Raw genomic sequence first — 23,925 nt, 5'->3', positions numbered from 1 at the left:
AGATTAACAATTGTTAACAGAACACAGGCACATAGTAGGAATTTAGATGCGAGGCACCGTAGCTAAAGGTTGTCATTAGAATATTGGAATATTTTTTTGTATATCTCTAGATTAAATCTCACTTTTGTCTCTCTCTTTCTATCATGCAGGAACATACCTCAGACCAGTGAGCTTCTCTTGCATGGAAACCCTGCTTCCTTGGCAGCCTGCTCCTCTCTCTAGAGCTCACGGCCAGCATGGCAGGATGAGCCTCTGCCAGCAACGATGATGGCCAAAAAGCAAGATCCGCGGCCACCCACCTACAACCTGGTTGTGCTTGGGCTGTCCGGCACAGAGAAGGAGAAAGGGCAATGCGGTGTGGGCAAGTCCTGCCTATGTAACCGCTTTGTCCGGCCAAGTGCAGATGACTTCTACCTAGATCACACCTCTGTTCTCAGTACCAGTGACTTTGGAGGGCGTGTAGTGAACAATGACCACTTCCTATACTGGGGAGAGGCTGTAAGGACAATGGAGGAGGGGTCAGAATGCCGTATAAATGTGGTGGAGCAGACTGAGTTCATTGATGATCAGACGTTTCAGCCACACCGAAGCACGGCACTGCAGCCTTACATCAAGAGGGCAGCTTCCACCAAGCTGGCTTCAGCTGAAAAGCTGATGTACTTTTGCACAGATCAGCTGGGGCTGGAGCAAGACTTTGAGCAGAAACAGATGCCTGAAGGCAAGCTTATGGTGGATGGCTTCTTACTCTCTGTAGATGTTAGCAGGGGTATGAACCGTAGCTTTGAGGATCAGATGAAGTTTGTTACCAACCTATATAACCAGCTAGCAAAAACAAAAAAGCCTGTGGTTCTGGTCCTTACCAAATGTGATGAAGGTGTTGAGCGGTATATTAAAGACTCACACACTTTTGCCCTAACTAAGAAGAATCTACAGGTGGTAGAAACCTCAGCACGTTCCAATGTCAATGTTGACCTAGCCTTTCTTACACTGGTTCAATTAATAGACAAGAGTAGGGGAAAGCCCAAGATTATCCCCTACTTTGAGGCACTGAAACAGCAGAGTCAACAGATTGCCTCAGCCAAAGACCGCTATGAGTGGCTGGTCAACCGAATTGTAAAGAACTACAATGAGACATGGCCTGTTGTCAGTCGGCGCATGCAGACTGCCCCCGAGTACAAGGACTATGTTTTTCTTGAGGGCACTGCTAAAGCTAAGAAGCTCTTCCAGCAGCATGTGCATAGACTTAAACAAGAACACATAGAGAAACTTAGGAAGCTCTATCTAAGTACTCTGCCACAGGCACTGTCTACACTCTTACCACAGTTGGATGAGATAGACCACTTGAGCTGGTCTGGAGTTCAGAAAGTCCTGGAGACAAAAAGAGATTTCTCTCAGTGGTTTGTTGTGCTAGATGATACCCCTTGGGAGACCACAACACATATTGATAACACGGAAGATGATCGCATCCCACAAGACCTACTGGAGACCCCAGCAGCTGAAGCCATCTATGAGTCCCATCTGGAGCAGCTAAGGAATGAGCGGAAACGGGCTGAAATGAGATGGGAGTTCAAGGAGAAGTTAAGTGTCTCTCCTTTTATCACACCAGGGAAGCCATGGGAGGAGGCCAGAAGCTTCATCATGAATGAAGAGTTCTACCAGTGGCTGGATGAAGCTGAATATCTGGATATCTACAATAAACACCAGAAAGAAATCATCGACCGGGCCAAAGAAGACTTTCAAGAATTGCTCCTTGAATATTCTGAGCTCTTTTATGAGTTAGAGTTGGATGCAAAACCGAGTACAGAGAAAATGGGAGCCATTCGAGAAGTGCTGGGGGAGGAGCAAAGATTTAAGGCCCTTCAGAAGCTGCAGGCAGAAAGGGATGCTCTTGTACTGAAACATATCCACTTTATCTATCACCCCACAAAGGAATCCTGTCCCAACAATCCGCACTGTGTGGATACTAAGATAGAGCAGATACTGGCCTCCAGATTCCCAACTCGGTACCCTTCATCAGACTCTGCAAGACTGGAAGGGGGGAGAGCTGAACGGATAAATCTTGTCATTCTAGGAAAAGATGGGCTAGCCAGAGAGATGGCCAATGAGATAAGAGCCTTGTGCACCAGTGACGACCGGTACGTGTTAGATGGAAAACTGTATGAGCTGACCCTCCGTCCCATAGAGGGCAATGTACGTCTCCCAGTTAATTCCTTCTACACACCAACCTTTACACCGCATGGTTGCCTATGTTTGTACAATTCAAAGGAATCTCTCTCCTATGTTGTCGAGAGTATAGAGAAGCTTAGAGAGTCGACTATTAGCAGAAGGGAAAGGGAAAACAGCTTAGCTCAACTGCCACTGTCCCTCCTTCTGGTCACCAAGAGGGGGGTGGGGTCCATAGGGGATATTGGAGGGGAGACAGCTCAAACTCTCATACAACAAGGGCAGCAGGTAGCTGCAAAGCTACAGAGTGCTTATCTAGACCCTGCCTCTCCAGGCATGGGTTATGGCCGCAATGTCAGCGAGAAGCAGATCACTCAGATGTTGAAAGGACTCTTAGAAATACGTAGAAACATAGGGAGCAGCTCCCCTCCACTACCTCCTCCATCCTCCAGAGACTCTCAGTCCCAGTCAATGCTCGAGGCAGACCTGAGGATAGTCATGTGCCTGATGTGCGGAGACACCTACGACCTAGACCAACTCCTTGCTCCCTTCCTTTTGCCCCAGCATTGTCGTCCTTCCTTGAGCCTTGGTGGTGGCACCTCTGTTCTGCTGGATCTTAGTATAGGAGGTCAGAAGCAGAATATCGAGCTGTCATTGCTCTCCTTCCATTCCTCATTAGCCCTTCGCAAGACTGGGCTCGTCCATGGCTACATTGCTGTTTACTCTACTCGCCGCAAGGCCTCTTTGGAGACATTATGTGCTTTTCTGTGTGAGGTACAAGACATCATCCCAATCCAGTTATTAGCAGTAGGGGAGAGCCAGATGGAGCTGTCAGATTCAGACTCTGCGAAGGAACAAGTTATTCAGGGGGAAGAATTGGCTCATGAAATAGAGGCAAGATTTAACACGGTAATATGTGGACATGGTGGTGTAGTAGGTGGTCTTCATAAGATAGATCTCTTCCAGCCTTTCTTAAAAGAGGTGATGGAGAAGCGCACCATTGTTGAGGCCACACACATGTATGACAATGTAGCAGAGGCATGCACCAATGAGAGTGTCAGCCCTCGTGGTGGCTCTCCCAGCCCGGTTACACTTTTGGACTCAGAAGATGATATTGATCCATCACCTCCTTACCCTACCCTGAGGGAGGATACTCTCAGCTCCCAACTGGGAAGCTTCAAGCTGTCAGAAATGGATTCGGATGATCCCTTCTCTTTCATTTCCGAGCTTAGCACTTTTGAGAGCAAGGTGAACAACAAAGTTCCTCCACAAGTGAAGCCCAAGCCAGTCCTTAAGGTTAATCTTGGCCCTTACATGGACCAACAGGGAGGCACCAACCGCCGCTCTTTGCCCCAAGCTGTCACCTGGGCCCGAGGTAGTGATGGTGGCTATGACCCCTCAGACTATGCTGAGCCAATGGATGCTGTGAGCAAACCTAGACACACAGAAGAGGAAAATATTTACTCTGTCCCACATGACAGCACACAGGGCAAGATTATCACCATCCGCAATGCCAACAAGGGTCATTCAAATGGGAGTGCTGGGGGGAATGGGTCAGACAGTGAAGCTGATAGCAGTTCACTGGAGCGCAGAAGAAAATTGTCTGCGATTGGCATAAAGCCTAAGCTTTACAGAGACAGATCCAAACGGCTTGGGAAGTTCAGCAATTTTAGGACGAGCTTTTCTATCGGCAGCGATGATGAGATGGGGAGCTCATTCAAGGCAAGCCAAGATGACGAAGGACTTAAGAAAGACAACTCCACTGAGGATAGTGAGGATCCTAAAAAAAGAAATATTCTCAAAAGCCTGCGCAGAACTAAGGTTAGTGTACATGCAACTATCTGCTTAAGTTTAATATGAGTGCCATTTTGATTTAAAAAATTCTATAAATTAACTCATAAATTCAGAACACTTTCTTTTTCTTAGTTTAGCAGTTTCCAACACAACAGTTAGCAAGCTTTACTGCCAAATGTTCAGTATTTATTATTGAACCAATCACCCACTCAAGTGCATTTTAAACTGTAAAATTTTCTTAATAACCTCCTCACGTCCTTTAATTGTTTTGGCAGGTTAAAGTGTCTAATGCTAAAGTAAGGTAAAATTATTTTTTAAGCAAATGAAGAAAACATTTGTGTCAATTAAACTGGTTATTTTTAAATATTCAAAACATGTCAGGTTTACTTTTTTAATATATTTGCCTCACATATAATTATAATATATAGAAAATCTGTATGAAAAATACCTCAAAGGGACAAGTGTGTTTATATATAGTTTTTATAAATTCATCTGTATACATATAGAAAATAGACACATAAAATGTCCATAATCTCCAATATTAGCTCTTGTTTGAGATTGAACAGCTGTTTGCTTTTGCGATTAAATGTGTTTCTAACTAAACTCAAGGAATTTCTAATGAGTTGAGAAAGATCTGTCTTCTCTGAAGCTTAGCCCACTGATAACATGACATACTGTAGGGGGTTTGTATAAAAGGATGTCTGCAATATTTTTTCACTGACCGCTCTGTGGGATCCCTCTAAACTAGCCAGATCATCAGAGATAATGGAGGCAAACTCTGGTCAGTAAACCTCTATACCAGAAAGCAGAAACTCTTAATGAATAGGGACAGAGCCGTGGTATAGACTGTGCTATTTCATCTGTCTGTGTCCATCTCTATCTGGTATCTTCAGGTTTCCCATATATGAGAGCTAGAGGAATAATGTTAGACATTGATCTTTTGCAAGGTTCTTAAACGTCTTTCTATACTGGCACATAAAACAGATTAAAACAGATACTAAATCACTGCAGAATTTTAGAAAACTAGGTGCGAACATCCCTGCTAATAGCACTAACAAGCAAAAAAACAGAATAAGAATACAAGGAAAGTAATCTTTGTTTCAAATTAAAAGCTTCCTTTTTAGATTTATCTACGGTATGTGAAGTCTATATGTAACAGCAGAGTCACTATATGTAGTGTAATGTGTAACTTGGGGCCATGTTTTTTGTTTCTTTTTACTGTAGTACTGCAGTGATGTTTTGACTAAGATTGGATTGATTATCTTTCTTTGCTTCCTTCCTTTACTTTTCTCATATTCTCAGTTTGGTCTCCTGTTCTTGCTGATTCATACTGGTTCTCACATTCCTGTCACTTTTTTTCTCTCCCCCCATTATATTCTTGTCTTTTGGACACGCATATCTCCTACTTTACTTGATTTCTGTCTCCCCATTTCTTTTCCTTCCTGTGCTTGTCTCTCACCCACATGCAGTGACCTTACAGTGTTCGGCTTATCAGCCTGGTATGCTGTTCATTCACACACATGGTGCGGTATAGAAGTGCCAACTGAACAGCAGTTACATCTGTGTATGTTGTGCTTCTGTGTCTGTGATAATTACCATGGCTGTCAGCAGAGAGGAACAGGAGGGGGATGATTAATGTTTTCACACACTCAGATGTGATGTCCAAGTACCTGAATAGAAGCTGTCCTCCCGGATAGTTCAACTGCTAAGACCGCATTCTCTAGCACTTGTTGCCATTTATCCCACTGCAAAAAAAAAGAATTGTGAGAACCATTAAAACACAAGGTAGCAGGATTTGTGAGCAGACTAGTTCAAGTAGTACACTCACTGGCCACTCTGTTATGTACTTGCTAGTATTGAGTTAGATCCTTTTGCCTTCAGAACGGTCTTAATTCTTTGTGGCATGGATTCAACAAGGTGCTGGAAATGTTCCAGAGCTTTGGGGCTATATTAACATGACAGCATCACACAGTCACTGCACAGTTGTCACCTGCACATCCATAATGTGAATCTCCTGTTCCACCAAATCCCAAAAGTGCTTTATTGGATCAAGATCAGGTGACTGTGGAGGCTGTTTGAGTACAGCGAGCTCACTGTTATGTTCAAGAAGTCAGTTTGAGATGCTGTGAGCTTTGTGGCATGCTGTTATTCTGCTGGAAACAGCCATCAGAAGATTGGTACACTGTGGTCACATGGTCAACAACAGTACTCAGGTAAACTGTGTCCTTTACACAATGCCTTTAAAGAGCCCCAAAATGTGCCAAGAAAATGTCCTCCACAATGTTATACCATCACCAGAAACCTGAACCGATATACAAGGCAGGATGGATGCATGCTTTCATGTTCATCCCAAATTCTAAACGTTGCAACTGACAGCAGCCATGCCACATTCAGAGTCACTTAAATTTTCACTTAAAACTTCTGCAGATCATATTAGCGATGTATGCATGCCTAAATGCATTAAATTCCCACGTGATTGGCTTGTATTAAAAAGCAGTTGAGCATGTACCCAACAAGGTGGCCGGTGACTGTATGTTAGCAAGTGCACAAGATGTAATAGCTGTGATTTTTACACGACCGTATGCTTTGACCCTCTCTATGCAAAGGGGCAGAGCAAAAGTGGATCCATAAAGTGCAGGATATGAACTTTGAATGCCACTATATTGGTGAACGGACAAAACCTCCACTCTCATCTTTTAAAGGGTTTAAAGGTAGTTTATGATTGATTGCCAGGAGCATATTACACAGGGACCTGTAATGACTGCACACCCTTCATTCTTATCATTCTAATTATGTGGCATAAAAAAAATAATAAAATACAGATATTGACATTACACAAGTAATTCAATAATAACAATAAGTGGGGCACATGGTAATTTGTGAACTGCATACAGTTTTGTTGCACCAGTAATTTTACATTTGAAATACATCTTGGGTAATGCTTTTTATGTGCTGATATATACCTTTTATGAAGGGTCATTTGTTTAGAAATTGCACTAATGATTATACTGTGAAACCAGGCAAAAGCTTTAAAATAAATAAATAAATAGATAAAAACACTGTGATTTAAATTTCCAGTCATACCGCCCAGTACTACATGACACATTTTAAACCCACACATTTCCAAAGGGAAAAAAAAAAAAGCCAACAGAAGGTAGGCCAGTGTCAGCATCATTAGTTATATCAGTGCCCATGATTTGTGCCCTACGGCATGTCTTGGTATCTGGATATCCACATTACAAGCCATTATGGCTTAATTGTGGTTGTAACAAAGTGATCAAGTTCCATCACCTATTTTCTAAGCAGCTGTCTGAAAGATAAGTGTCCATTTTCAGTCTGCTGCAGCCTGAAATCCCTTCAGGAAGACATTTTATGGAGTTATTTGGTCATTTCAGGGAGATGTATTGTGGCAGTGCCTCTCCATTGGCAAACAACCAGCCATTCCTGTTGTTGGCTGGTCGGGGTTAACTCAGCCTGTTTTTCAGTTGTCTTTTACGCGACCGTTTGGCGTTATGCAGTGTAAACATTTTCTTGGAGAGAGCCTTAGGGCACTGTCTACCAATCTGAGTCATGACGTCTAGGAACAAATAATGGAAGCTACACTCTTAGCCCATTTTAAAGCCCTCTTTACCGCAGGCGCTGACCAACTGTGTCTGTCCTGATCACCCTCCCTCAGCGAGAGGCCGGAAACGTTTCCTCTCTCTTTCGTCTGCACCTTTTTTTTTCCCCCCTAACTTACTCAGCCAGAAAGAAAAGTGTTTGAAATTCCTCAGTCACCCAGTTTGTCTGCTGACTTCATGCAGGAAATAAAAGGCAGGGAGACAGTCAAACAAAAGGCTCAGAAACAGCCACGGAAAGAAAATGGAGATGAGAGGAAATAAGAGTTATGATAAAACTTTTGAGCGGCTTTGTGTTTCAGTGTCCTACAGTGTGTGTAAATGCTCACTGTGCTGTCTGCGTGTTATTGTTGAGGATCTGTTGTGTTTTGATTTTGTGGTAGAGGTCTGTTTTGTCTCCTCAGCGCTGGCAGCATATCCTGTCTCAGTCAGCAACTGAAAGGAGTGGCCAGAAGGCAAAACTGCAGGGAGAGAAGACAGTAAGAGAGGAGAGTGGATGCAGGAGGAGGGGGTGGGTGTATAGAGACAGTCTGCTAAACTGAGATAGGGCACAGATATACAACACGCTCAGTGTGATAGGACACAAATAAATTATGAGCTGCAACATGGAGCTCGAAACCAAACTGGCAGCGAGTTATAACAACAATAGTTCTCTGCTGTTCCTAAAATTCAATTAAAGCCTTACGTTAGTTTTTTGTGAACGCATGAATACGGGGTTCATCTACCCCTGGTCCCATGGACGTCCCAGGGAGTGTCAGAGAGGCAGTGGAGGAGGTAGCTGGGGAGTGATAAGTGAAGGATTTCCACTTAGGAATCTGCTCATGTGGGGTTATGATGGAACGATAACTGGGAAGCTGTAACTGACTGGCTGAGAATCTGCAGGTATTTAACATGTATCACTTAGTGCAAGTCCAGACCTTAACGGGATTCTTGAAGGAGGTGCAGACTCTTCTTGGAATACATTGTTATACTCTTATCTTTTGACATTTAGGGGTTTTTTTTCACTTGAACTTTTTTTGTCAACCGAAGCGCTGACAATGTTCTTTTTTCTAAAGGCTGTCATAGAGGAGCGTCTTGAGGGCAATGCAAATACTTGGATGCAAAATATATTCTTATGTATTTGTTTGCTAACTAAGCATTGCCTAATATTTTAGCAGTTAATAAGATTTAAGAAGGAAAAATCACAGTGAGTGTGCTAATGACTTTTGAAGAGTGAAACTCATTGGCCTATGTAAAATTGAAGCTCTTGGGAGAATGTGATAAAATGAAACTACAGTTAAAGGTAAGACACATACAGACATAACTGTAGCCTACAGTTATGTGCTAATAATTGCCTTATTCATAGAAGGCTAATGAAAAATATCTTGCCATGGCGATGGCGAAAAACTCCAGGTGAGCCTTTGTTAATCTGCCCGGTCTTAATGAATCTATCACCACTTGTTCCCTCGAGTACCACTGAGAGTGAGTGTGAATATATGTGCAATCGAAAATGTTTGGCAGAGTGCAGCGAGGCCAGTATCTGGAGCAGAGGGCACGCCGTGCTTCTTCCCTCTAATGAGCACTCCTCTGCTCCTTTTCTTGTGTCTGTCAGGCCTGCACTGCACCAGCAGTCTGTGTGTCCAGCCAACCATGCATCTCTGGCTCGACACCCAGCCTGCCAGGCCAGAGCCTCAGGGGGCTGACAGACATACTAGAGATCCAGGGCTCAGAGGCCTTCAAATATCCCTGCTGAACACCATTAAGGCACAGCACAATTACTGCTGACGCCTCAGCCATACGGAGTGGCAGGCAAAAATGTTGCAAGAGTGTATCACAACTCCCACAACAGTAGTAAGAAAGTATTTAAACAATGAATAGGGGAGTTTGATTATCGGTTAACAGCAGTGCGCGTGCGATAGCAGAAAGAGAAACAGAAACAGAATGCCATACAAGAGAAGGAAGAGATAAAGTGATGAAATAAGTGATGCATATCTCTCAGGTAGATGCACAGAACAGGGCTTAAGGCAGCCATATATGAGTGCTTGTAAGTTTAACCTTTTAAGGAATGTGCGGGATAGGTGCATACACGTCTCGTCTCTCACAGTTGCTAACATAACAACACAGTCACATTTAAATGAGGTCATGGCCATTTCAAGACCAGTGCCACCAGGAAATGTTGATGTTCTTCCTTTGATTGCTACCAACATTCTGATTTATCTATTTTTTTTTCCCTTTTATTTTTCCTAGAAACCACGTTCCAAACCCAGGCATTCCATCTCAAAACCTGGCTACTTTGGCATGCCACTATCCACTGTGGTCACTCCTGAGAGACCAATCCCAGTCTTCATCGAGAAGTGCATCCATTTCATTGAAACAACGGGTAAGGATCTGTACGGACGCTTAATGGCATCCAGTGCAATGCATCGCAGGTTCTTGTGTTTCAGTCGTTTAGCTAATAACTCTTATAAAATAACTTTGTGTGAGCTGTTGTGGCCCTGCATGTACTATAGCTGCTTCCATTAGTGTGAATCGTTTCTTTTCTGGTGGATATTTCCTTATCCGTCCTCTCTTCTTGGTTGGTTTACATTAACATTCACGCATTTTCTTTGTCTCTATTGTTCTTTGCTCAGGTTTATTTGATGATTGTGCCTAAGCCTATAGGTGGGCTATACAGGAGAACATCTACAACCCAATTTTTAATAAGGAAAAGAAAATGAATTGAATTTGAAATCATTCACATAAATATTAAAGGGTTCATGTGGCATGTTGCAAGTGGTTCATGTAAAAGCATCAAAGAAAACATGGCCGTGGTTATAGTGACAGTATTTTGTGTTGCCTTAGAGACAGAATCATTGATTTTAAGCAGCATAATTTTTTTTTAATATGGAGTATGTTAGAATATTAGTATCACTGAAATATTCTCATCTGCTCTGTGTTATGTGAACTTTGCAGCTGTGTTTCGCTGACAGGTCTTTAGTCTGTTGCCTGGCCTCTTGTCTCCTCTATGCAAGCGCAGACACACGCGCTCCGATAGCTTCCTCTAACCTTGCTACCCTGTTGCCGTGCTCCTCAGCTGCCCCACTGCCCTAGGATTGCCAGCTTGCTTCTCACTCTGTTACCAGCTGTTACATTAAACCAGAAGCAAAGTCTTGCGGGGTCAGTGCGCGTGTGAAGACATCGCACGCCTCTCCCTCTTCTCGGCTGGATCCATAAAAAGGATTTTAGCTACTCAAGGCGTCAGTTAATAAAAAAAAATGTGCACACATTAACTTCATAATGGGAGTTGCATTTGGCCAAGCTTACTGACATGCCAGTGCATTCCACTGTAATCTCTGTCCTGATTAAAGACTCAGTATTTGTGGATTACTGCGGCCTTACAAAACATCCGCCTTCCTCTGTGCAGAAGCGTAGGGGCAAAGCTCTCGATAACAAAGCGTCATGATAGGTTTCACCTCGCCCTGTTCAGATGTTCACTGGAAGTGGCTACAGCAGTTGCACCTGGTTAAAGTAGAAAAACTGGTTGTATATGCATTCAAGTACGCACAAGAGTGAATTCCAAGCTCCTCAGGAGGTATTTTCCACCTATTATCCTCACTCGCTGCTTTGTAGTATTTCTCCTAATGCGCTGTTTCCTTTCCCCTCGTCTCTTTCTGTGTCCTTGTTTCTCAACTTCTTTCTCCGGATCCGCTCCTCCTCCTCCCTCCATCTCTCCAAGTACCTACACTTGTCACATTTGATTTCCTTCATCTTCTTCCTAGCACACATTTCTTTTTCTTTCCCTGTCCTGTTGTCACCCTTGTCTAGTCATCATATTTTTTCCCTACTGTTCTCAAATCCTGTGTTTCCTCTTTCATTGCTTTCTGTCCTTCCCCCACACCTTTTGTTTGCATGCGGTTGGGTGTGTTTTAGTCACACCATTTAAAAGAAGTAGCTCCTCCTGTCAGAACAACATCACAGGGTTATGAAGTTTCTTTTGTGTGTTTGGCTTGTTTGGGTTTTACCTATGAGTATAGGCATGTGTAAGCAGTATAACTTCACACGTCTTATTAACCAACAGTGTGTGTGTGTATCTATGTGTGTGTGTGTGTATGTATATATATATATATATATATATATATATATATATATATATATATATATATATATATATATATATATATATATATATATATATGACATGTTTTGTTTGCATACTAACACATATGGGACAGAATTCTGGGACTGGAAGGGGAAATGAGCTACAATGTGCTATTTAGTTTTGATTGCAGCTGCTGTAAAGTCAGACTTTACTTATCCTCCTATCTGCGTCCGTAATCTCTGGGTATAATCACACTCTCAGGAAATTACTTTACAGCGCTGACACTATGTTTGTCACTACAGTGCGAGCTGGTAATGAGTGACATTGTCAAGCTGACCTTGGACCTGCTGCTTTAACCTACATCCTTCCCTTTTCCTTTTACCTCGAACAAAAACACTTAGCGCTAACTTGAAGGAAGAGTTCAGCCCCAAATCAAATAAACATGTTTTTCCTCCAATTTGTCCATCAAATTCGATTTGGTGTGAGTTACCCAGGTTTGGAGATACTGGATGCAGAGATGTATGCCTTCTCTTGAATATGATGGAAATTGCCTTAGCTCATCTTGCACTGCTTAAAAAGAAAAATACATCTGAGAAACTCTGTGAAAGTGTCTCTTTCCTGACGTCATGACCCAGTTACTTAAACTACTTTATACCAAACTATATCCACCAGCCAAATTACACTTGCAGTTAGCTTTCAGCTCAGGTAGAGGGATGGTTGGATGGCTTATTTCACCCTTCTCGTGCCATTATATTCCAACATAAGCCAAATATCTCTACAGTCAATATCTCAAAAACTAGAACTTTAGTAAAAGAGATGATCAATATTTTGTTTTATAGTCTCACTTCAAACCCTGTCCCTGCTTATATGCAGCTGTGTAAATATGAAAGGTAATCCTCCAGTCCTTAATATACACATAAAAAGCCCCACAAATGTTCATAATCATATTTTTTTCTGGTTGTGAATAAAACACTTTTTTTTCTCTCTGCTTGTAGTTTCGATTCTAAAGTCTTCTGTTGCTTCTTTTATTCGTGCTTCATTGCTCACTCTCTTTGTCCTTGAGAATAATAGGAGTGGATGTGGTATTTTGTGTTATTTTCATGCATTCTGAGCTTGTAGAAAAGCAGCTATATAAAATCAATCCACAGCGACTGCTGTTATCTCTTCTCAGCTCCGGCTTTCTCAGCGTGGTAGTCGCAGTGTGCTCTGCTCATGGGTACTGAGGTGATGAATGTGTCTTAGCGTGTGCAGGCATATCTGCCGGCCGTACAAGCCTCCATAGCGACGAAAAGGGCAGCACCCAGCGACCGCTCGTCTCCATGGTGAACTATGAAATCAGCCTCTGGGCTGCTGAACCCTGAGAGAGACTGGGATCTGGGCTGATGTGGGATCAGCTGGAGTGGTGTCAGATAGTAACACTCTGCAGAATCGCAGCCTGTAACGCGGCGGGAACATTTATCGCACTCTCGGTTTGTGTGATTGCAGGCCCACAGGCATTTTTGACCATTTGATTGCTAACAAGTCACCACAGATTAGTGTAGTTTAGGTTTTTATTCTGCTTTAAAATGTGTGTGCAGTGCTTAAAGGTATATGCACCAAAGCTGACAATAATTCATTTGTTGAATATACACTGTTTTATAAATTGGAAAAGCCTTAAAAAGGTTATTACTATATAAGAAAATGTTTGAGGGGGCAGAAAAAAACTTGTTTGTCATAGGGAAATTTTTATTTCCCTTATTATTATAGGAATTTTTTTTTCCACTTTCTATAGCCACTAGCTTCTTCTCATTGTCCCCTAACCTCCCTCAGTAGTGTGTTTTGGAGTTTTCCATCCTTCTGGTTAGCCCTCCTTATCTTAATCCCTTTATTTTTTTCTCATTCTCTCTTTCATCAGTCTTGACTATGCATCCTCACACTCCTGTAAGTGGCCATCCCATCCTCGGGTGCTTTTTCTATTTTGCACCTATCTCTCTCTCTCCCTCACCACACCACTACTACACTGCTCCCTCTCCGTATCTGTCCTCCCATCCCTGTTTTCCTAGTGTCTGGCTCGAAAAGCTTTTGTGGATAATTGATTGGTAGGAGGGGAGGAGATCAATGTTGTATGCCTTGTATGCCTTGACTGAGAGCTCTCTCATTTCCTCCCTGCCTGTTCCTTTCAGGCCCCATTTTTTTTCTGCCACTCCCCATCTCCTTTACTCCCTCTGGATTGCTCTTTGTCTTCTTAGATTGCCACCAATGTGTCAGCGAATAGAGGATTTTAAGGATGTAGATTTGGGGGGAAAAATATATTAATTAACCAAAATGAAGTGCACTTTCATTTATGCTGGCACTCCATGTGGCTTTCTGTCCCACTTTAGCTTGTTTGCAGTTTTTCTAATTTGTTCATTAGGTGTGTGTGTTTTGGACTACTAGCAAACTTTCTAATATGTAAAGAAAGTGTTTGCCATAGTTGGTATGAAAAATCAGTGCATTTGTCAAAAATTATAGTAGGTTATATTAGAATAGATTATTGCAGTAAACAGATTATAAAATCCAACAGCCTGACATAATAAGCATTTAATTGGCTACCTCAATCATGTTGCATTAGTGCGCACCTGCTGTGAGCCATTAAAAGTCTGGAAAAACACAAATTTAAACAGTAGGCAAGAGGAGCAGTAAGGCTTGTAGGAAAAGTAGCACTCATTGCTACTCTTTTGTCTTGTGTTCGTGGTTTGAGATCTCATGTTTGAGGGATTCATATTTGCTACAATTCTTTATCGGTCTGTTCAGAATGTCAAATCATGACTTGGAATTTTAGCTGGATTTCATTGCTTTTCTTACAAAGTACATATTATTGTGGTTGAGATTAGGCTGCAAATTGACTTTAAGTTGGAGAGAAAAAGCTCATGAAAAACAAATTACACTTTCTCAGGTCATTTTATAGCATTGTGGCACTAAGATGGCCTGAATTTCTCACAATGGACCAATGGGCTATTAGCAGACCTGCAGGAGTGCTTTATGGGGTTAATAAATTGTGCTAATAGTGTGTTTAGATTGAAGGGGACATAGGCAATAAGCACAGCCTTCAGTAGCTGTACTTTTTCTCACTTCTGAGTGCATTTATGCACTCCACAATTCTATGTTATTTCAGCAGCTCCCACGTATAGTTGACACTTGTTGCAAATTAAACATATGAAAATAACTGTGAGCTAATACCATTTCTCTCTTTCTTTCTCTTTCCACCAGGCCTGAACACAGAGGGCATCTACAGGGTCTGCGGGAACAAGGCAGATATGGAGAGCATGCAGCGGCAATTTGAGCAAGGTGTGTTACTTTGTGCCTACTGTACTCACACGTACATGTGCACATATGCCTCAGATGCACACCTACGGGTGTGTGTATGTCTGCTTCTATCTGTTACAATCTTGTATCACCTTAATTAACCTTGGAGCATTAATTCTTCTGAGGGAATTGGCCTTCACTTCCTCTTACATTACTGCCTCCTCCATCGTCTACCTGCTTCTCTGCGCGCTTGCAGCTTCACTTGGTACAAGAGCCCTCGATGTGTGTCTCCATGCGTGTGGCTGTCTGGTGTAGGCAGTTAATTGCCTGCAGATTGGTTTGGTTAATGAAGCTTGCAGCTGCAGAGATAGATGGCGCAGAAAGATGGCTCGTGTGTGTGTATTCATGCGTCCACGGCTGGTTGAGGTTAAATCCTACTCTGGTAATCAGAGTTGAAACCCAGTGTTGAATCATTCTGAGCCTCAGGCTGATGGGACAAGACAATTACAGGTGAAGCTACAGCGCAGGTGTCTCATAGCAGTGCTGAAGATGGCACTTCGTCATTTCCATGAAGATTCAGATAACTCATCACAGGTGAAGCGGCATCAGAAGCTCTGTGCTTGGAAACTCTAAAAGTGGGAGCTCAAATCAGACTTTCAAGAACTTGTTAAACTGAAGCTGTGAGACTCTGTTTTGCCTCTTTTTTCTGCACATACTACCTTTGTAAAGTAAAAAGTTATCAGAAAATGGCTTTTTTAATTAAGTCTCCCACACACACACTCTCTGGGAGAGTGGTGCTCTATTGGTTTTGCTCTCTGGGCTTTTTCTTTGCTCAAATTAACTTTACAATTGTCTGTCGTTGATTGTTCTATTTAACTACGTTTATTAACTAAAATGATTTGTGGTACATCAACAGAGATGCTATTTGAAATAGTTTAGTTTGATATTTATATCAAGTAAACTATGAAGTGAGAAGTCTGTTTGGCCAGCCTTGTCTCTAAGATGTGTGCACACTGGAAGCATCTAGGAAAATTGGCATTATGAAGACCTAGCAAATTGAAGTGCGTCATCACATTAATACAAAAATTATTTATATAAACTCCATTATTTCTACAAGGCACTGCTGTTAATGGGAATACATCTCGGAAAGTTTGAAATAATGGCTAAGGTTTACAAGATGATACTGAAACCTGCTATGATCTATGGTTTGGACAGGAGGTGGAACTGCAGGTGGCTGGGTTGAACAGGCTAAGATTTTCACTGGGAGTGACAAGGAAGGACAAGATTAATAATGAGTACATCAGAGAATCAGCTCAGCAAGAATGATCTGGTTTGGACAAGTGCAGAGGAGGGATGGTGAATATATTGGACAAAGGATGTTAAAGATGGAGCTGCCAGGCAGGAAGAAAATAGAAATACCACAGAGGAGGTTTATGAATGTAGTGATATCGTGATATGAAGAGGATTGGCGTGACAGAAGGGGATGCTAGCGATTGGGTGAGACGAAGATGGACCCCTAAAAGGAGCAGCCAAAAAAAAGAATAAGCAGCCACCATACAAAGTTCACACAAGTTTGTCATATGCTGCTGTATTGAATTTGTGTAGTTTTATATTCAAAGGTGAGTACAGTGAGCAAAGAAAAAAAATAGTAGCACAGAATGAAAAGTTAATCGGTTCCATGGATGCAAAGAAGTATTGATCAAACGTATTGACTGATTGGCCAAAAGGATAACACTGATAATCACACAACAGTGGCATCAGTTCGGTGAATGAATTTTGCACTGGCTAGGCTATATCTTCAAAGACGGCACAAAGAGCCAAAAGACAGTTCAGCTATTTTTCATAATAGAGATTACTCTCTTTCCCTGCAGCAGAGGGGGACTAAATAATGAGGAAAACGATAAATATTTATGCATCCCTACGTGGTACCATTTTGTTCACTGTCCTCAAATGTATTAAATTGCCTTCTTTTACTTGTGTGGTCCAGGGATAAAGCATTGATCTCATGATACAGGCGTGATGACTAGATGAAATTAGAAGAGTTATTTTTTCTTATATATTCTATGCATGCACAGTTGTGATGTATATATTTGGCATACATCTGTCTTGCATTTAAAATGTCGCATTTCCGTTTCATTTTTTTTCCCCCTCAGACCACAGCCTCGATCTGGTGGAGAAAGACTTCACCATCAACACAGTGGCAGGCGCCATGAAGGCCTTCTTCTCTGAGCTACCTGACCCTCTGGTGCCCTACAGCATGCAGACAGAGCTGGTGGAGGCCTTCAGTAAGTCCTGGGGCTGTGGGGACGGTGAGGTTGAGGCATGTGGGGAGAATTCTGCACTAAAACCCGAGGATGGATTGGATTTTGCCTGAAATCCTTTCCCCTTCATTGTAACTTTTCCTTTAACCTAACAAGCAATACTCCTGCAATCCAAATCCACCCATGGGGAGAATTGGATTTGTCACTTGGTAAAGGGCTGGAAACGGGAGGAGGAGAAATGGATGGAGGCTTTGAGAAGGAGGATGCGGGGCTGATTGCGCAGCGTGATGAGGGATGCAGGAGCACTAGGGTCTGGATGAAGTCATGAGAAAATATGTTAGATAAACGAGAGTGCCCCTGCCCTCTCCACAGCCTCGCTTTTTCTCTTTGTGTCCTGTAATCTGTCAGAATGGAGATTTAAAGCATAGCTTAGTCTTGCATCACGCCAGAGAGATTTAACCCTGGGCCGTGAGGCTGCTGTCACTCACCGAGCTCTGCATCCCATGTCTTTGAGTGTGTGTGTGTTTGTTTTCTAACGCCCCCAGCGTGACCTTTCAGCCGTGACAGAGACCTGATAAAGCTCCTGCAGTTTGTACCACAATAGAGGAAAAGAAGTGAGGGTGAAAGAAGAAGAAAAATTATGGTAGAGTTGGAGATGAGAAAGGCGTCATTTGTGGAAAATAGCAAATTGGGGTTAGCAGAGAGGTGGAGAAAAAGGAGACAGAGAGAAAAGCTGGTGGGTGGATTTTTGGTGGATATTGTCATGGTGACATTACTTTAAATAAGCTGTAAGGAACTTGAGTTAAGTTTTGATCGCTCGTGATGGATGTAGAGCGGGAGGAAACTGTGACTGTAAAGTCGTTCGGTCCCAAATCTGTTTTTGATCCGCACTGACCTCATTGTGGGAATACAAACTCAGATTGTGCGATTGTAAATCATGTTTGTGATGTGCAGGAGAACATCTGCTGTTTCTCGCTGCTGCTCTCTGCCTCACTCGCACACACACACAAACTCCCGCACTCTCAATGGACTGTGTTAGCCGGTGACGTCAGTTTGTCTGACTCACTCCTCACTGCCATCAGGCTTAACACACCCTGAGTGTGTGTCAGTGTGCGAGTGTGTGTGTGTTGCTGTAAGCTGCAGGACACTGTAATGGGTGTATGCATGATGTATTTCTCCTGCAGTGTGTGCGGTCCTTGTACAATGTTTTTTTTAATATTATTTTTATGAATCTAGTCTGGAGTCCGTTCAAATATTTTTGTTTTTGTCAGGGAGAAAATTTTATATTAGGATGAAATCAATGTGTCCTGCACAGACCTCTGCTTTTAGAGCTGAAATTGCCTCCCCTATGCTCTTCAAGCTCTCTGCTATTCAGTTGTGCTCTCCCCATCCCTTCCTAATCTTTCTTTACTCTCCACTCGCACTCCCCTGACATCTTCTCCTCAGATTCCTCTAATCTTGTCTTTCAGCCACTTTTCTCCCTCCTGCTAACCTCCCATCTCTCTTTGCCACCATTCAGAGATCAACGACAGGGAGCAGCGCTTCCAGACGATGAAGGATGTTCTGCGCCGCTTCCCTAAGGAGAATTATGAGGTCTTCAAATATGTCATCAGCCACTTGAACAAGTGAGTGAACGGTGGGGGTCAGAGATGGCTTCTGGCGACTGTGCTGACTACACCACTGGTCAGACAGTCAAGTGACCCAAGGGTGATATCAGTGTGATGAGCTTACTGATGAACAGAGGTTTTACTCAGTCTGAGAAATGATCTTCATTAATGCCGTGGTCACGTTATCTATATTTTGAAATGGATGGTAGTGGATGTTACATTTTAATTTATGTAATAAATTAATAATTCTGTTATCAGCATGTGTCAGGAAAACTGAAACCTGAATTCAAAAGTGGATATAAAATAGTGGCCATCGACCTGAGGGCCTAACCCCCTCGAAAGGTGACAGGATGATTAAATAAAAAAGAAGGGGCATATCAGTTATTTAAAAAAATAAGGATATTTTACAGTTTGGGCTTTCTTTATCTTATCAAGAGACAGTTTCACCTCTACATGGTTGTAAATTGAGAGATGTAAGAAGGATAACTCTTGAACTTCACTTTAACATCATAAGAAAAAAACGTAATTATATTCTGTGAGATTCTAAACTCAAACTCTGATGGACCTTGTCAGATCCTGGGCCAATTCAAGATTTAAGACATAAAATAAAACACTTATTTTGATTAGGTACATGTGCATAACCAATGTCACCATGTTCCTGTTGACAGTGGTGTGATGTTATCGATGCAACCTAGCGAAGTGAAGCAATGTCATTCCTTTACATAAACAAATAATGTGTGTAATCTGTTCACTGGAACTGTGTTGGTTTGTTTTTATGTATGATTTTATATTTTCAAAATAATGAGTTTTTTTCTAGAAACTTTGAGTTTTATCAAAAATGACATACAGGCAAAAATATTTATTTATTTATATAGCCTACCGGCAATGATCATCTAATTTCACTTCTTTCTTTCTGTTTTCCAGGGTGAGCCAGAACAACAAGATGAACTTGATGACCAGTGAGAACTTGTCCATCTGTTTCTGGCCCACGCTCATGAGACCAGACTTCACCACCATGGATGCTCTGACTGCTACCCGCACCTACCAGACAATCATCGAGAGCTTCATCCAACAGTGTGCATACTTCTTCTACCATCAGCCTCTGGCTGACGGCCTCCCTGGCTCCCCCACAGCTACGCTCTCCGGAGGAGGAACCTCTGCCTACTCCTGCATGGCTGGAGGCTACTCATCCTCACCAGCTCCGTCCCCAACTCCCTACGTCCTCCCTGCCACTCCACCTGTTATTCCTCACTATGGTCCTCCTATCCACCATCATTCCCATCATCATCAGTCCCCATCCCATTCCCCGCCTCCTACTCCCCAGTCGCCGCTCCCAGCCCTGCTGCCGCCCTCCCTGCACCCGCATCACCCCCCGACAGAGCAACACACACTGTGAATCAGGGATCAAGGGAAAGAGGAGGGGAAAAAAGCATAAGGATAACAAGATTCAGTTTAAAGGTTTCAGAATGAGAGATTTTGAAGTTTTGGGAACGAACTGAAGGAGACGAATTGAAGCAGGAAGTTGGGAGAGAGCGAGTGAGATGCAGTATGTACAGGGAGAAGAAGGGGGCATTTATTTCAGCCTTCAGTGCTTTCAGAAAAACGGACACACAGAAGCCAGGAAGGAGAAACACTGAGGAGCCTTTGAACTGACAGTATGATCTTTCTCCCTCCCTGCCACTTTATCCCTTTCTGTCTCTCAGTCTCACTTCATCTAGATCTGCCCTCCTTGCCTTATAGCAAATCTACAGACAAACAGGCGAATGAAGAGTCAGATGTATCAGTAATTGTTAAAGGGACTCAGGGAGGGACTAAGAAGTAAATTACAAGGGTGAATGTGTAGTCCTTTATGTTGGGATTGCTTCAGCGTACACACAACCATGCACTTAGTGCAAACACCCAGTGGCCAGTGTGCCTCCAACAGCCATTCTCCTCAGTCCCTTAGCTTCTGATTGTGCTGGGAAATTTGGTGGCCTGCACACGTTTGTTTTTTCATTTTTTTTTGGTTTTTCTGCAAATCAGTCCACCTGCTGTATGTAATTGGAGGCTGCATCTGGGACAAAGTGGATCAGAGAGCCTGAACACACACATTTGTTTCTTTCACCACTGTACAGAGGACTTGAGCAAGAGACACGAGTTGCTGTTCACCCAACAGGATGTTCTCCTCGATCACAAATTCCTATCTGTCAACCCTTTACTCGGCCACACACACACACACACACACAGACGAAGTCAGTTTTAGTTGAGGCAGTATGCCAAGCACATTTAAAAAAAAAAAAAAAAAAAAAAAAATCTCACCCAACTGGATCTACTGGGCAGCAAATTAGAGCAAAGGATTGTGGGCACTGTGCTGTCTATGCATTTTTGGGAAGGCTCCTCCCACTCTCTGTCACTTTGAACTTCATCCTCATGCTCTGTTCTTGTAAACACATAAGCAAACAGCTTAAAATGTGATTATTTTATTGTATTTGGTGAAAGCCTTCAGTCAACGTTCCCATTACCACTGTCCCCATTTGTTTTTATTATGTTGTTCATTTAAGAAAAATCCCAGCCGAACTGGCAACTAGTGTAATGTGTGGCTGGCTGGCTGGCTGCTTCCCTGAGCACACCTGTATCCCTGACGTTTTGTTTTAAGTGAAATTCCCTGCATTAGACAGAGAGTGGAAATAATTCCAGGTTTGGATCCTCGCCTGTCATGTTTCTTCTTTCACGCTGTGGTGGATTCACGTGCGAGCTGGTGCTGCAGTTTTCATACCAAGGACCTTGTTCATAAAGCACTTTTCTGAGCACTTTTAAGGCACATTTTAAATTGGAGCTGCCATGACATGACAGCCACTGTTCACTTTATTGTCAGTCCACCCTACTGTCTCTTTCCGGGAGCACACCACTGACATCTAGAGGAAGAAATGGGTATTGCAGTTGCTTCCACTGCTGCATGGGCGTAGCATCCTTCTCCTACTGTGGTTTGTGTTGCTTCAGATTCTCTCTTAGGTGCAATTGTCAAGACTAATCTGTCAAGTAGGATTAACTTAAGTGTAAAATTATAAATTAAGCAACTGTGGCAGTTTTAAATCTGGTAAAAATCAGTTGAGATTACATAGATCCTGACAGTGGAACCGCAAAGCATGTGGCCACATTGCAGTTGGTTAAGCATGCAGTGAATGAAATTGCCTTTGTGTCTTTAGTTGTTAGTCCCCTGTGGGCACCGACTCAACATTCAGCCCTTTGTAAAGGAGTTCATTCCACTACCCAGAAGTTATTTTAGAGAAAGAATATGAAGCCTTAGAGACTGAGGCACAATGTAGCATTACAGGCAAGAAATAAGAGCTGGAAGTAAGGCTCAAGCCTTGCGAGGTGGGAGGCTTTTTATCCTTGGAAATTATTGGTAACCGCTGCTCTAGGCCCCAGCGTGTTGTCCTCTCATGAGACAGTGTTTAGAGACATGTCTCTAAAACAAAGATTAAAACCTGCTCTTGGTGGACGCAAAATGTAATTTGCAAGAGTGCAACCACTACGCCAAACTCCCTCCATCGTGACTGTTACGCCGCCACTTCCCCTCGTCATTCGCTGTCCAAGAGAGACAGTTGGGTCCGGGAGAGACAGCAGACAGAACAGACAGTCCATTCATCCGCCTGCATGACTCGAATGGAGCATCACAAAATTCCTCTGCTCACAGCCTGCTGTTACCGTAGAAACCAGCAAGATGGGGCTCGAGGAGAACTGCTGAGCCCCGATCGAAGCAGGTTTTGCAGTGCGTGTGCATTCATGCACGTGCTTTGAGCTTGAGTAAGAATGTGAAGTTATGCGTGTTAATGTTAAGCAGATGCTCACTGAGGTCACCTGTTCTGTTTGACACTAAATTGCATCTTTGCGCATCTCTCTCTCTCTGCCCAAAGAAATAAGAAAAAAACATTCAGCCAGTCACTGAACTCTTAAAGGAGCTTTTATCAGTCCACACTACCTATTTACTGCGTGTGTGTGAGTGTATGTACAGTTTGTGTGTAAGAGTGTGTGTTTGAGCAGGTCGGAGCTAACATGCTAGCAAGCGTTGCTTGGCAAATGGCCAGACACCAGTGTGATCCCACCAAACGTGAAGGAGAGGAATGCAGCTCCTCTCGCGGTCATTACCCCACTGTGTAACCCTGTTAGCTCGTCCAGATTACACACACTGATCCTCAGTGAAAGTGTGAGAGAGAATGGGGAGGGGGGAGCGAGAGGGAGGGAAGACAGACAGCAAACTGGTGAATGGGATCTTTATTTGGGAGACGGAGGGAAGAAGGAGGGGTGACCACTGGTACTTGTGTGTGAACGCCGGCCAGTGGCGTTCCCTGTGTATATCAATGTGTTAATACTGAACTGACTGTGAGGCAGCCAAAGACTGGAGGAAAAAAAAGGGTTGAGTGAGAGATGGGAAGCAAAAGTGACAGTTTAGGAGAACATTGGATAATTAAAAAAATAAAAATGTGACTTTGGTTGAGCGATAATTTGTGGCTGCATTGCTTTCCTTTTTCTTAGTTTTTTTTTTCTCTTTTTTTCTTTTTTGCAACAATGGTGACAGATGTCTGTTAAGTTAAATTCAGAAACAAGCAAAACTATATTCAAATGGTTGTTTATTGGTATGTTAGGGGGTCTAACACTTTTCCCTTTAGTCAGTGGTAATAGAGAAAGTTTCTTTTTATGTTTTATTTTATTAATTAAAAAAAGAAAGAAGCATTTTTAACAATTTCTTGATGAACGATTGAGAGACCAGCCCAGTATAGTGCATGATTTCTTCCGGACCAAGGAAGTGGGCTCCACCACTCTCACTATTTAAGAGATAATAAAAAAAAAATATTAAGAAATGATGGGGGATGGGGTGGGGTGGAAATGATACAAAAATAAATAAATGAAGTACTGTAAACTGAAATGATAACATCAAAAAAAAAACTGTCATTATTTACTGAGTATGGTAATTTGTCTCAATGGGAATGGTGTATACAGCAAGGCCTTATGTGATCTGTATCATAGTTAATAAATCAAATCTTGTAAAACTCTCGTCTCCTGTGTCTCTTTATCGGTTTAGTTACGTCATGCGAGGCACTTTAGGAAACCCCAAGCTACCATAACAGCCCAGATATTTCAACTAGTGAATCCTCTCTTAATAAAGCTTTGTCGTAAGAAAT

At 42.6% G+C, this 23,925-nt stretch overlaps 1 protein-coding gene across 1 annotated transcript in view; it reads left to right on the top strand.

Annotated features, from left to right (window-relative positions):
- Window positions 1–23,793, top strand: part of arhgap35a (Rho GTPase activating protein 35a) — a 61,708-nt gene extending 37,915 nt beyond the window's left edge. The window contains exons 2-7 of the mRNA XM_063494438.1: window positions 150–3,984; window positions 9,801–9,933; window positions 14,860–14,937; window positions 17,049–17,180; window positions 18,676–18,781; window positions 19,688–23,793. Coding sequence (XP_063350508.1) covers window positions 265–3,984; window positions 9,801–9,933; window positions 14,860–14,937; window positions 17,049–17,180; window positions 18,676–18,781; window positions 19,688–20,159 — 4,641 coding nt within the window. The 5' untranslated portion in view covers window positions 150–264 and the 3' untranslated portion in view covers window positions 20,160–23,793. The remainder of the gene's footprint in view (window positions 1–149; window positions 3,985–9,800; window positions 9,934–14,859; window positions 14,938–17,048; window positions 17,181–18,675; window positions 18,782–19,687) is intronic.
- The last annotated feature ends 132 nt before the right edge of the window (window positions 23,794–23,925 follow it).

Source organism: Pelmatolapia mariae, linkage group LG14, assembly GCF_036321145.2.
Source record: "Pelmatolapia mariae isolate MD_Pm_ZW linkage group LG14, Pm_UMD_F_2, whole genome shotgun sequence".
Lineage (NCBI taxonomy): Eukaryota > Metazoa > Chordata > Actinopteri > Cichliformes > Cichlidae > Pelmatolapia > Pelmatolapia mariae.
This window is presented reverse-complemented; position numbering and strand designations above follow the sequence as displayed.